The sequence below is a fragment of the Stegostoma tigrinum genome, chromosome 7 (assembly GCF_030684315.1).
Source record: "Stegostoma tigrinum isolate sSteTig4 chromosome 7, sSteTig4.hap1, whole genome shotgun sequence".
NCBI lineage: Eukaryota > Metazoa > Chordata > Chondrichthyes > Orectolobiformes > Stegostomatidae > Stegostoma > Stegostoma tigrinum.
In genome coordinates, this window is record NC_081360.1 from 9,133,381 (window position 1) to 9,147,452 (window position 14,072).

The window sequence follows — 14,072 nt, forward strand, 5'->3', positions numbered from 1 at the left end:
GTGACACCTTGTCATATGCCTTCTGTAATACAAAACAGATCATTCCAACAGAGACAGTAAGAACTGCCGCTGCTGGATTCTGAGATAACACATTGTGGATAAATACAGCAGGCCAGGCAGCATCAGAGGAGCAGGAAAGTTGACATTTCAGGTCAGGACCCGTCTTCAGAAATGGGGGCAGGGGAGGGGAGCTCTGAAATAAATAGAAAGAGGGGCGTGGGATCTGGGCAAGGTAAGTGGGATGGTGATAGTTCAGTGCAAGTAGGCAGTTATGGGGATTGGTCAGTGGGATGGGTGGATGGATAGGTGGGAGAGAAGATAGACAGATTGTGTCAAATCAAGGAGGTGGGGATGAGTGGGCCGGTTGGTCATGGGAGAGGTGCGAGGAAGATTTTGAAACTGGTAAAACCCAACCACCCGTGGCATCTTTCCCTGCAACCACAGGAAATGCAACATCTGCCCCGACACCTCCTCCCTCACCTCCATTCAAGGCACGTAACAAACCTTCCACATCAGGCAGGGGTTCACCTGCATATCCGTCAACGTGGTCTACTGTATCTGCTACTTCTGATGAGTCCTCCTCTACATCAGTAAGACCAAGCAGAGGCTCGGAGACTGTAGAGCATCTGCGCTCTGTTTGCGACAAACGTCAACACCTTCTGGTCGTGAACCATTTTAACTCCCTCTCCACATTCTGGGTGACACGTCTATCCTGGGCCTCCTCCACTGTTACAACAACGCCACCCGGAAACTGGAGGAGCAACACCTCATATTCTACATTGGGAGCCTGCAGCCCAATGGCCTAAGCTTGGATTTAACTAGTTTCAAAATTCACCCATCATCGGACTTATCGCTTGACCAGCCCTCCCTCTCAACCCTGCCTCCTTGGCCTGACACAACTTGTCCATCTTCTCTCTCAGCTCACCTATGTGCCCCCCTACGTCACGGACTAATCCCCACCACGGCCGACTGGCACTCACCTATCACCATCCCACCTACCGTCCCCAGCCTCACCACTCCTCTCTCTATTTATTTCTGACCTCCCTTCCCCATCTCTATTTCTGAAGAAGGGTCCCAACCTGAAATGTCAACATTCCTGCTCCACTGATGCAGCCTGGCCTGCTGTGTTCCTCCAGTTCATTCAAACCTCTCTCTCATATCTTTGCAGTTACCTTAATTCAATTGTAATACCATTACATCTGATTCCAGCATCTACCTCTCAAAGGACAGAATGAATTTGATCATCTTATGGTCGCAGTCACTCAGGGATTCCTTCTCCTTGAAGTCCCGAACTAAGTCAGCCACATTACACATCACCAAATTCAGAATTGCCTGTTCTCTAGTTGGATCTACCACAGGTTGCTCCAAAAGGCCATCTTGTAGACACTCCATGAATTTTTTTACAGTGATCTGGCTACCAACTTGATTTTTCGAGTCTACTTGCATATTAAAGTCCCCTATGATTATTGTAACAGTGTCTTTCTTTCACAGTTTTTCTATCTCATGATTGATCTCCTTCCCTACATCCTGACTACTGCCAGGAGGCCTGTACACAACTCCCATCAGACTCTTCTTCCCTTTGTGGTTCCTCAACTCTACGCACATAGATTCTGCGCCATCTGACTTCTTGCTAGCAATTTAACTTCTTTTTTTTATGAACAAGGCAATCCTGTTCCCCTGCTCATTTGCCTGTCCTTTAACCAGAACATATATATTCTTGGATATTTAGTTCATAGCCTTGATTCCTCAAGCAGCCACATCGCTGTGTACCTACCAATTTCAATCTGCACTACATGCTCCTTTACCTTGTTTCATATACTCGGTGCACTTAAGTACAACACTTCCAGTCCTGCATTGACTGTCCCCTTCTTACAATTGTCCCCTTACCTGCTGTGCCTGAAATTAAATTCTTGACCCTTTTCACATACTTTGTCCTACGATTTGTTCTGAAAACTTTAATAACCTCTGCTGAGCTCTTCGCCACCACCCTTTAATTGTTTCCATCATTGGTTTTGGAAAGAATTCTGAGGGATAGGATTTATGACTATTTGGAAAAGCATAGCGTGATTAAAGGGAGTCAGCATGGCTTTGTGAGGGGCAGGTCATGCCTTACAAATCTTATTGAGTTCTTTGAGGAAGTCACGAGACAGGTTGATGAGGGTCGAGCAGTGGATGTGGTGAACATGGACTTCAGCAAGGCATTTGATAAGGTTCCCCAAGGCAGGCTCATTCATAAAGTCAGGAGGTATGGGATACAGGGTGATTTGGCTGTCTGGATTCAGAATTGGTTGTCTGACGGGGGCAGAGAATGGTTGTAGATGGTAAGTATTCTGCCTGGAGGTCAGTGCTGAGTGGTGTCCCGCAGGGCTCTGTTCCTGGGCCTCTGCTCTTTGTAGTTTTTATAAATGACTTGGATGAGGAGGTTGAGGGGTGGGTTAGTATGTTTGCTGATGACACAAAGGTTGGAGGTGCTGTTGATAGTATCGAGGGCTATTGCAGGCTTCAGTGAGACATTGACAGAATGCAGAGTTGGGCTGAGAAATGGCAGATGGAGTTCAACCTGGATAAATGCGAGGTGATGCATTTTGGAAAGTCGAACGTAAATGCTGAATATAGGATTAAAGGCAGGATTCTCGGCAGTGCGGAGGAACAGCGGATCTTGGTGTTCAAGTGCACAGCTCCCTCAAAGTTGCCACCCAAGTGGATAAGGTTGTTAAGAAAGCATACGGTGTTTTGGCTTTCATTAACAGGGGGATCGAGTTTAACAGCCGCAAGGTTATGCTGCAGCTCTACAAAACCCTGTGAGACCGCACGTGGAATATTGTGTCCAGTTCTGGTCGCCCTACTATAGGAAAGATGTGGAGGCTTTGGAGAGGGTGCAAAGGAGGTTTACCAGGATGCTGCCTGACTGGAGGGCTTGTCTTACGAGGAGAGGTTGACTGAGCTCGGACTTTTCTCTCTGGAGAGAAGGAGGAAGAGAGGTGACCTGATCGAGGTGTACAAGGTAATGAGAGGCATGGATAGAGTCGATAGCCAGAGACTTTTCCCCAGGGCAGGATTGACTGCCACGAAGGGTCATAGTTTTAAGGGGTTAGGAGGAAGGTATAGAGGAGACATCAGAGGGAGGTTCTTCACTCAGAGAGTTGTGAGCACATGGAATAGTTTACCAGTGGTAGTCGTGGAAACGGCGTCATTAGTGACATTTAAGCAACTGCTGGACATGCACATGGACAGCAATGAATTGAGGGGAATGTAGGTTCGGTTATTTTATTTTTGGATTAGGATTATTCCATGGCAAAACATTGTGGGCTGAAGGGCCTGTACTGTGCTATACTTTTCTATGTTCTATGTTCTATTTTCCATTTTCCGAACCCACCCTCTACTATTTTGTTTAAGGCCCTATTCCCCCTGGTTATAAGATTCACCAGGAGTCTAGTCCCAGCATGATTCAGGTGGAGCCCAGCCCATCAGAACAGCTCCCACATTCCCCAGTACTGGTGCTAATGTCCCATGAATTCAAACCCATTTCTCCCACATCAATCTTTGAGCCATGTGTTTACATCTTCAATCTAATTGGTTTTGTGCCAATCTGGTCATGGCTCAGGGAGTAATCCAGATATTATTCAATTTTTGGTTCTGCTTTTAAATTTCGTCCGTAGCTGCTCAGATTCCCTCAGTAGAGCCATTTTCTACCCATATTATTGGTCCCTAAGTGGACCATGACAACTGTATCTTTCCCTTCCCACTCCAAATTCCTCTGCAGCCCAAATGAGATACACTGAACCTGGACACCAGGCAGGCAATATAGCCTTTGAGACTCTCGATCCTGGCCACTGACAACTGTATTTATTCCCCTGACTATTCTATCCCTGAATAACTAGATTTCTCTTCCCTCCTCTCTCTTGAATGGTGCCCTGTACCACGGTGCAGTGGTCAGTTTGCTCATCCTCCCTTCAGCCCTCACTATTAATCACACACAAAGTCTTAAATCTGTTCGACAACCTCGAGGGCTGAGGCTCCTTCAGCACTACCTCTTCGATTTGTCTACGTGCCTCGCTCATAATCGCACCTTCCTGTCCCTGACCACTGACTGAATTTGAGATAGTTAATCTAAGGGTGTGCCTGCCTCCTGAAACACAGCGTCCAGGTACCCTCCACACACAAGGTATTGCAATGTTTGAAACTCAGACTTTAGCTAATCAATTCTGAGCCAGAGTTCCATCATTTGCTACACATGTGGTTAACATGAACCACAATGGAATCTACCAGCTTCTGCATCATGCAGTTACTATCTATTGCCTAGTCTAGCATCTCTTGTTTTAATTGTTCAGTTCTTAATTTGATTTTTTTTAAAAATTATACTGGTCTTTTAATTTGTAACCTGTATGTATTTTCCCTATTTAACTTCAATCTGAAGGTAACCTATGGTAGTCAAATTAGTAGTTATCACCAACCAATGAACTGACACTTTATCTATGATCTCACTCTTTTGTGCTGGGCCCTGGATCCTGGGTTTCAATTTATCCCTTTAAAAAACATACTTATGAACTATAAGCCAAAGAAAGCAAGCAAAAAGCACCCCTTCCCCTCTGCACTGAATTTGTACATTGCCTGCAAATTCTTTGAAGTATATACACTCACTCGGGGCATGTCTCATTCTAGATGAGATCTTTCCTTCCTGATCAGGTGAAGCTTACTGACTGTGTGCTCTCAACAGCCCGACTCTTAAAATTTGCCTGTCCTCTGGTTAGCGACGCCCCTGCTGGTGGACAATTTCTCTCTTTGCTTGCTTAGATCAAGACTTCTCAACGTCAACCAAAGGCAAAACTTCAAAACTGCGAATTTTCATTGATGTGAATGGGAAAGACAGGGAAGTGAGGATTGAAAAAGGATCTTCTATGTATACACATACCAGGTAAAATAAGAAGCAATTAGAATTATAGAAGGTTAGCAGGGAACTGTGAGGTAATAATCAGAGCATTTAAAAATGTTTCAAATAGAAGAATAAAATTCAAGCAAGAGAAGCCCAAAAAATGAACTGTTTCCTTGTAACTCATTGTCAGTTTTAACAATTATGTTTAACTATTAAGGTTAATTTGTTGGATGTTCCTACTGTCTTAACACGGTTGAAAAAGCATCATATAACTGTAAATCTATCAGAACTGACTGTGATGTATGAGCTGATGGGTTCTGGGCCATATGATAGATCAAGTTGGATGGGGTACAGGAATCAGATGTGCAAAATATGGTGCAAACGTTTTAAATATTGCTCACAAAGATCTCCTCAGCATCAGTGAAGGAAGTTCCGAGACAGAGGTACAAGAGAGTGTTTGGGATCTAATTCCTTTCCGATTGCATTCAGCACCAGGAAAGCTGTAAAACTGCTTTAGAATCTATTGTCTTTGTCAGAATTGCATCAGTGTCAGAAAAATCCTTTCTTCATCATAACTGCGAGCATGCAGAGCAATCACTCATATCTGCTCTCTGCTTATCACCGCAGGACTGTTGACCCAGTACATATGAAGATAGTCTTGAATCTGTCTCAGATGCTTTAATTCCTTTGGAATAACACAAGTGTTAACTCAATCGTGGAATTTGCATGGGACGGTGAGAGGGAAAGGTCAATAGCTAGGTGAGCTACTGGAGTGCAGCAGAGGTAATTAAAGCAAACTGTGATTGCCAAGGAGCTAGCTCAGTCTCCCCAGCAGAAATGTCACCCCGCAAATATCAGATCCCCTGTTTTCATTTAACCAGACATGTGCAAGCAAGTCTCAGATTTGAGGCCAAGAAGCCAAGCCTGAGCAGTTAACCCTAAGCAATTGGTGATACACTTCAGGTTCTATTAATGCAGCAATCCAGACTGATAAAGAAATGCTCATGGAGTAAAAATAGCGCAAACAGGCAGAGACCTCGTCCATCCCATTGATTACACCTCATCAAAATCTCATTCCTATGACAGAGTGATTAGTAGGTTAATTTGATGATTTAAAAGGAATCGTTGCTGAAAGGCTTTAATTTTCATTATTTATTCATCACTTCATTTAATAATCCTATGAGACACAAAACAAGGGGCTGGGGAGGGTATGAAATGAAAATATGGTGGATGTTACCTAGCATGTCGTGGAAAGGTGGAATGAGCTATCCAGCAGCACTGTCATGGAGAGTAAGGCCTGTACACCTGGGTTCAATTACAACACAATACCATCCCCCTTTCAGCAAACATTCGCACAGCACAGCATGCCGCAGACAGCGCACAATAGGTACCTATCCATCATCTCGATGCAGTCCTTAATACGAGGGCCTGTGCACCTGCAGCACAGCAAGGTTGAAGTCCGTTATTCAGAGCAGGGTGGGGGGGAGGAACAAAAAAACCGTCATGTTAACAGAGTAATTACAACCTTCACAATGTTACAGTAACACAGTCACAATAGTTAAATTACAGCCTTGGACCACATGGAATCTGCCAGAGCACTGGGAACACCCCCAGACTGCCACGCCTCCAACTGCCCCCAACCCACCACCACCGCTTCCTCCCTCCAGCCCCTCAATCTTATGGGTCCAATGAAAATGACAGACTTAACAAAAAGCCTTTTTTTTGTTGGCAGCATACTAAAGCAGGGACAATGATAATGTGATCTGTATGGAATGAACTGATGATTAGGAAGAATGGATGCCACTTGTGATTTGAATGGTAACCAGCACCCATGTTATAAACCAGTCTCTGGGAATTTGTCTTTTACTCAAACGTAACCGAGGTTGGCTTGTAATAACAACTGCAGGGAGCTCTCTACCTTCTTGAATGCGTCTGAAAACAAAACCAAACTAAATAAAGACACAGGCACTGATAACACACCTCTAAAGCACATTTACCCTGAAGGACATTACTGGCAAAACTAAAGGATTTGCCCTCCCAGAGAGTTCCAGATGTAGTCAGGTTGTATATTCATAAAAAAACAGAGACCCCTCAGAATTGGCAAGTCAGTAAATTGCCAGAGGTTGCCTCTCTAACTTTATGACATTGTGGTAACCCCTTTAATGCACTGCTGTCAGTAACAACGCAGCCTGTCACTTATATTAATATTTAATAAACTGTAGGATATCTTCATGTCTTAACTCATTAACCTGTATCTGATTTTTGCTCCACTAGGTGGCTCTGAATGCAACACAATCCCTGGGCAGTCAGAATGGAAGCCTTTCAGTTATTGCACACAGCTTTAAGACATGGAGTGTCTGGCTTTTAGTCCACACAGCAAGGCTGGCAGTGCTTTGTTCCTGATCGTTTCTTTGTCATTCCATCACAGGATGTGCATTTCATTGGTTGAGCTGGCATTTGTTGCTCGTTCCTAATCACCCTGGAGAAGGTGCTGCTCGTGAGCTGCGTTCTTGAACCATTGCAGTCCCTTTGGTGCTGGTACACCATCAATATTGTTAGGGAGGGAGTTTCAGGATTTTGACCCAGTGATAGTTAACAAACAGCGATATATTTCCAATTCGGGATGGCACATGGCTTGAAATAGAATTTTCAGGTGGAAGTGTTCCAATATGTCTGATATCCTTATCCTTCTAAATCACAGAGGTCACAGGTTTGAAAGGTTCTGTCAAAACAACTTTGTTGATTTGCTGAAGTTCATCTAGCTGCCACAGTGCATTGGTCTTGCAGGGAGTGAATATTAAATGTGGTGCCAATCAAGTAGACTCCATCATTTGGATGGTGTCAAGCTATGAGCGTTGTCAGAGCTGTGAATGTCCAGGGAATTGATGAGTCTTCCTTCACACTCCTGACTTGTGGTTTGTACGTGGCGGGCAGACTTTGAGGAGTTAGCAGATGGGCCAGTTACTGCAAGACACTCAGCCTACGACCTGCTATTGTTATCACTCCATTTATATGGCTGGTGCAGTTCAGTTTCTGGTCAATGGCTACTCCAAGGTTGTTGTCAATTCTGATTCAAGTGATTGTCAATGAGAGATGGATAGATTCTGTCTTACGACATTTTCTGGCACTAACATGGCACATGTTACTTGCTACTTATCGGCCCACATTGGAATGTTATCCGAGTCTTATTGCATTGACTGCTTCAGTATCTAAAGTGTCGCGAATGGTGCTGAACATCGTATAATCACCTACGAATATCCTCATTTCTGATCTTTTGACGGAGGGAAGGTCATTAATGAAGCAGCTGAAGATAGCTGGGTCTAGGACGCCACCCTGAGCAACTCCTGTAGAAATGTCTCAGAGATGAGATGACTGACCTTCAATAAACACGGCTATCCTTTTATGTACAGGTTACAGGTTCCATCCAGCAAAGACTTTTCCTCGATCTCCTGAGTTCCATCTTCCTAACTATCACACTTAGCAAAATGCTGCTTTCAGGCTAATTAGCTGCCCCTTGATAGCACTATCAAAGATACTTTCTATCACTGCTGATGAGAGAGAATCTGTTGATACAGTCATGATTACCCAGCTTGTTTCCAGTATTGCGTGTTCATTACACACCTGGGCAGTCTTCCACAGTTCTGGGTGATGCTGTGTTGCAGCTCCTGGAATACTGTCTCGAGGGACATATCTTCAGCACTACAGGCAGAATGTTGCAGTAGCCCATGGGCCTTTTAAACTGTCAGTTCATCCAGCTGTTTCTTCCTATGACATGAAGTGAATTGAATTGTCTGAAGATTAGGCACCCATAATGCTGAGAACCGAGGGAACAAGTTCATCCACTCGACACTTCAAGCTGAAGGTCAATGCAAATGATTCAGCCTTGCCATTGGTACACATGCTGAGTGCTAGGATTGAGGAAGACCTCCCCATAAAGTCTCCTCCTCTGGTTGGTTGTTTAAGTTGTGAACTGCCAACTGAGTGTGATAGCACCACAAAGCTTTGAGCTGGTCAATAAATAAAGGCTGGGAGTCTGTGTGTTCTGGTCTCATGTACTGAGGCGGAACATGTTTGAGGTTCACTGAATTTAGCAGAGAAATTATGCAAGCTTGTTTGTCCTGGTGTATTTAAACATGATCATTTGGTGCACATGCTGTTGGCTTTGTCAGACAGGCAATGGAAATTACACTTAGTTAGGGTGAAGGAGCACAACATGTCAGGACTGAAGCAAAGAGGTATAGGCAGAATTATGACAGAGCAATCTCAAAGGGCTTAAAGACCTAATGCTACTGTAAAGTTTCATGTCCCTATTCTTATGTGATAAGGTAGAGGGAAAGGGCAACTGAAACATGGTAAAAACAACCTAAAAGAACTGCAGATGCTGTAAATCAGAGGCACAAAGAGAAATTTCAGGAAAAGCTCAGTGAGTCTGGCAACATCTGTGGAGGGAAATCAGAGTTAACAATTCAGGTCAAGTGACTCTCAGAACAAGAGGGTCACTTTAAAAACATTAACTCTGATTTCTCTTCACAGATGTTGCCAGACCTGCTGAGTTTTTCCAGCAATTTCTATTTTTGTAACTGAAATGGAGAGACAGGAGAGTGATGAAGGAACTGGAGAGCAGTGCAAACAGTTAGGTACCAAAATCCACAGCAGCCAAGCAAGACTGGATAAAGCACGATGTGAGTCTAAGTCACTGGGTAGAATCAGTGCAGTGCAGTTTGTGATAAAGACACAGAAGGGTTCAGCTGACCTCATTAACTGAGGCCTTTACTAATATTTAGACCTTGAGATATGTTTCTGCCTCAGTTTGTACTGCAGAATGTGTTATTTATACTAAACAGAGTTATAGTGGTGATTCCCTTTATTACCCTTTCCATCGCTCATGACTTCTGCTTTAATTACAAAAATTAATGTTGCTATTCCATCCACTGAGGACTGTCACAGCTTTTGTACACTGGATGAAATCTGAGTTGAAAGAAACATCTTTGGTTTGCGGGCAAAACAGAATACAAAAAGAAACACAAGGCAACAAGCTGGTGACAACCATTTTAATAAAAAGTAGGAAAGTGCCTTCTGCTCCCTTACTTGATATTCTACCAATGAGATGACACATGGGGGATATGATAAGTGTCTGAAGATGAGTTTCTACTTTGCTGGTTATGGAAACTGTCAGGCATTCTCCTACAGTATCCGCAGTGATCCCCAGGTCGCTCATACAGAAGTGCATTTAAGGCACGAGAAGCAGATGCTGGAGGATGACATTCTCCGTAAATGTTCGATGGTGGTAGCAATTAATGGGGAGATAGTTAAACTTTCACACTTCTGTTTACGGGTCTGACTTTTAGGCTGTTGAACTGCAGCTGGTTTATGTAAAGAAGCATAATTCCTCTGTCTGGCTTTTCAAAAATTACATTTTAAGTTTTAATCAGAGCCCAATTGCAAGTCCTGTTGAATGCTTGCAGAGTTTATAAAAAGAACAGTGTTGGGCATACAAATGCTCTGCCTCTACAGGTTCTGTAAAGGATTTCAGAGAATGTTTCAGTTCTATAATTTTAGAAATGAGTGTAAATTTTTGTGGAGTGAACAGAACATTGCTTTAGCTTTTCAGAAGTTATGAGCAGGCTACTTAACCCCAACCCGCCATCAACCCTCATTTTTATTATTTCCTAGGGTGAACGGTGCATTTTAACACCTGCACAGCAGTAAAGCATCAGAGTCCATAACCCAGACTGTCATCTGTGAACTACCATAATGAGATGAAATCGTGCTGGGAACATTTAGGCAGCAGTTTAGCACAACAGAAGTCCTGAAGTACAAAGCAGGATTGCAGACAGAGTTTGACTCGGTACAGGAAGCAGAGGGAGGAAGTCACTTTGGTGGAAGGAAACGCTTACTTCAAGTATCGGGGGCTGTCAGTGATGATTAAATGTCCTAGAGCTAGAGAAATTGGCAAGATGTTAAATGATAATTATACATCACACATTAAAAATTCTACTGAGCAGAGCCAACATCATTGGGCATTTGGGCACATGTCACAAGTAGACAAGTCAACATTTAAATTATCCTATTACTGGACAATACCTCGAGTGGTAAAATAATGTTACCCAGTTCGGCACATGTGTAGGAGATCCAGGAATAGAACACACTGTTTCAGTGGGGAATGAGGTTGTTATTATTAGGAATGGAAACAGGAAAATGGCACGGCAATTGTCTTTAAAGATTCATCACTCAGGAGTGTTTGATGCATGAAATTGTATTCGGTTCCTGATGGGTTCAACGTCTCTCCAAACCTCTTCCACATTGATGAGCAAAGTAGTTGCTGCCAGCCTTAACAACCTGGTTCTAACCGATTTAAACCACTGACCCCTTTCAAGAAAATCACGCTGAAATTTAGACTATTGGAGATGATTTAGACTAGTGAAGTTGGAGGCTTTGTCATTAGTTCATGGCTCATTGTGAAGTGGCTTGTCATTGAAATACTGATCTAGTCAATGATGGGTTTACAGACATACTCTCAAACTGAGTCTCATGCATTGAGAGCAGTTCAATTTGTGGACCATTTTGTTCTCTCCTCTTGTTGAAATGGAAGAACTGTGAGCCAGACAGGGAGTGATTCCAACTCTGTGACACAATCAACAACATCCAAAGTAGCAAGCAGTGAGGCCGAGGAGGAAACACTGCAGTTTCATATATAGCACCTAACTAAAGAGGGCCAAGTGGAAGTGACTGCTTTCAGTCGTGATCTTCTCTCTTTTGCTCACTCAGTGACAAGGCTTCCCAAGTTCAGCAGCTTGATGAAGACTGATATCTGAGTGTAGTCCTTAATCTGAGTCACTAAGTTCTGATGAAGAGCCTGACATGTGAACTGTACAGCAACATGTTATTGATTGTTCAGAACATGACAACCTCAATGCGTGCTATGCAGTCTTGAATGGTGTACATCCAAAGGACTGAATTTCCCATGCAATCAGAGAGCTTGGGCACAAATCTTAAAGGAATTCTATTTGATGCTTTCAACTTGATTGGAGTTTATACAACGTTAAGTCAGGGTTCACAGATCTAACAAAGAATGTCCACATTCCCTCAACAGATACCTTGAGGGAAAGCCCAATGATTACAATATTGACCGTTGTCACAAATGAATGGCCTGGCACTTGAGGCATTGCAACAGTGAGACCATGCGTTGCTGAAATGGTGATGGTGGGAGGTGCCTAAAGAACAGACTTGACCAGCCAATCTCATGGCTAATGAGGCGCAGAATCTTTGTAATGTACTCCACCCTCGGGGCCATCAGATAATTAGCTCCGTTCACAAGGGCTGCACCGGAATGCTAATTAGTAACCAAGTATACAGTTTTGTAACACATCACAGTGATAATGAACAGGTTGGCACATGTGCAAAGAAGATGGATTGAACATTGTCCTGTATTTATCCTATTCGTCATTAATTAGAATGAAGCATGCACCCATCATACTGTATGATTCAGTCAGCATCCAAGGAACCGCAAAGTTTTGGAGAATGTGATTTCAAACAGATTATCTTCCTGAAGTGATTTGCAGCTTAAAGCAGTGATTTGGTCATGGCACTCAATGGAAAATTGCCTCAGCTACTTCCCCAGTGGTCTTGATGGCTCTATTTTTTCAGAAGGGCTTGGCCACCTCATCATTTGATCTCCATGTTGCCTGTCTCAAATGAATGGCACAGAACTCAATGCACTGCAACATAATGGCCAAACAGCTCAAACATGTTGATGGTGTCTAAAGAACAGACTGGATTGGATATTATCAATCTCCAGAATCCTTGAAACATCCTGATCATTCTGATTGCAGCAGTAATCTATGCTTGAGCTGTACTTTACAGGTGCAGGAACCGATCTTCTGTCCTCTTTAATGATACAACATGGAGGTTAATCTTAAAAGGAGTGTATGACAGTAACTTGCTCCATTCTGTGTCTGGAGTGAAGTGAACAAAAACCACTTGGATATTGAGACTGAAGCAAGCAAGCTGTCTTATACGGAAGGGGCAGGAAGGCCAGACATGTATCCACCAGAGTTCAGAAGAATGAAATGAGGGTGATTAAAATATTCAATTTCCTGAGGGGGTCTTCACCAGATTGATGTGGAAGGTATGTTTCCTCTTGTAGGACTATCTAGAACTGAGGTTAAGGGGTCACCCACGTAAGACAGAAGGAGGATTCCATATCTTTGGAACTCTCCTACTCAAAAGACCATGGAAGCAGAGTTTCTAAATATACTCCAAGCAGGCACAGATAAATTCTTGATACGCAAGACAGTGTGAGATTACCAAGGAAGGCAGAAATATGGAGCAGTCCGATCAGCCATGATCTTATGGAATGTAGGAGCAGGTTCAACAGACTGAATGGCCTATTCCAGACCCTGATTTGTAAGTGAGGGTGGAGAACAGTTTAAGGTGAAGAAGAGGCAGTCCTGAGGTCGGGCAGGAAGCCTCTGAGGGAAGAAAATGGTCTCTGAGGTGGGATGGAAGAGCCAGCAACGAGAGGGAAGGTTTTTCAGAGGTGAGTGGGAAGACTTTTCTGAGGTGACCATCATTCTTGGGGCCTCCAGATGGCGGATATGGTAAAACCTAGAACTCATAACAGGAATGACAAAAGCCGGCACCATTTTCTCACAGGGTGAGCTCACTTCGCACAGAATTAATACCCTGATGATGCTACTGAGAGTTTTAATATCAGGTCAACAGCAACTCTAATTTCACCATCATCTCAAGGAAAGGCCTCAAAAAGCCTCTCTACCCCTGGGCCTGCACGGACACCCATCTCTCTCCCTGAGCCTGCACAAACACCTCTCTCCCTGGGCCTTCACAGTCCCCTCTCTGTTCCTGAGCCTGCACATATTCCCCTCTTCCTGGGCCTGCACAGACCCATCTCTCTCTCTGGGCCTACACAGACCCCTGTGTCCCTGAGTCTGCACTAGCCGCTCTGTCCCTGGGCCTGCACAGACCTCTCTCACTCATCCACTGAAGAGGAGACTTGTAAACCGAGTAACAGGTAATCCAGCTCTTAACATTTTCGTCCCGCATACGTTTCGTTCCAAGCAGCACATTAAGAACAAGGGTCATGTCTGCTTGTTTACCATGCTTAAGTGATGACTGAGTGGTCAAAATTCATCAAAGACATTATACACTGTTTGGGCTACAATTATGACACTTCCAATTG

At 43.7% G+C, this 14,072-nt stretch overlaps 1 protein-coding gene across 6 annotated transcripts in view; it reads right to left on the bottom strand.

Moving 5' to 3' along the window:
• LOC125454104 (receptor tyrosine-protein kinase erbB-4-like) overlaps positions 1–14,072 on the bottom strand; it is an 873,837-nt gene that overhangs the window by 222,935 nt on the left and 636,830 nt on the right. For all 6 annotated transcript variants that reach the window (XM_048534471.2, XM_048534470.2, XM_048534469.2 and 3 more), the window contains exon 16: positions 6,265–6,309. In XM_048534471.2, coding sequence (XP_048390428.1) covers positions 6,265–6,309 — 45 coding nt within the window. The remainder of the gene's footprint in view (positions 1–6,264; positions 6,310–14,072) is intronic.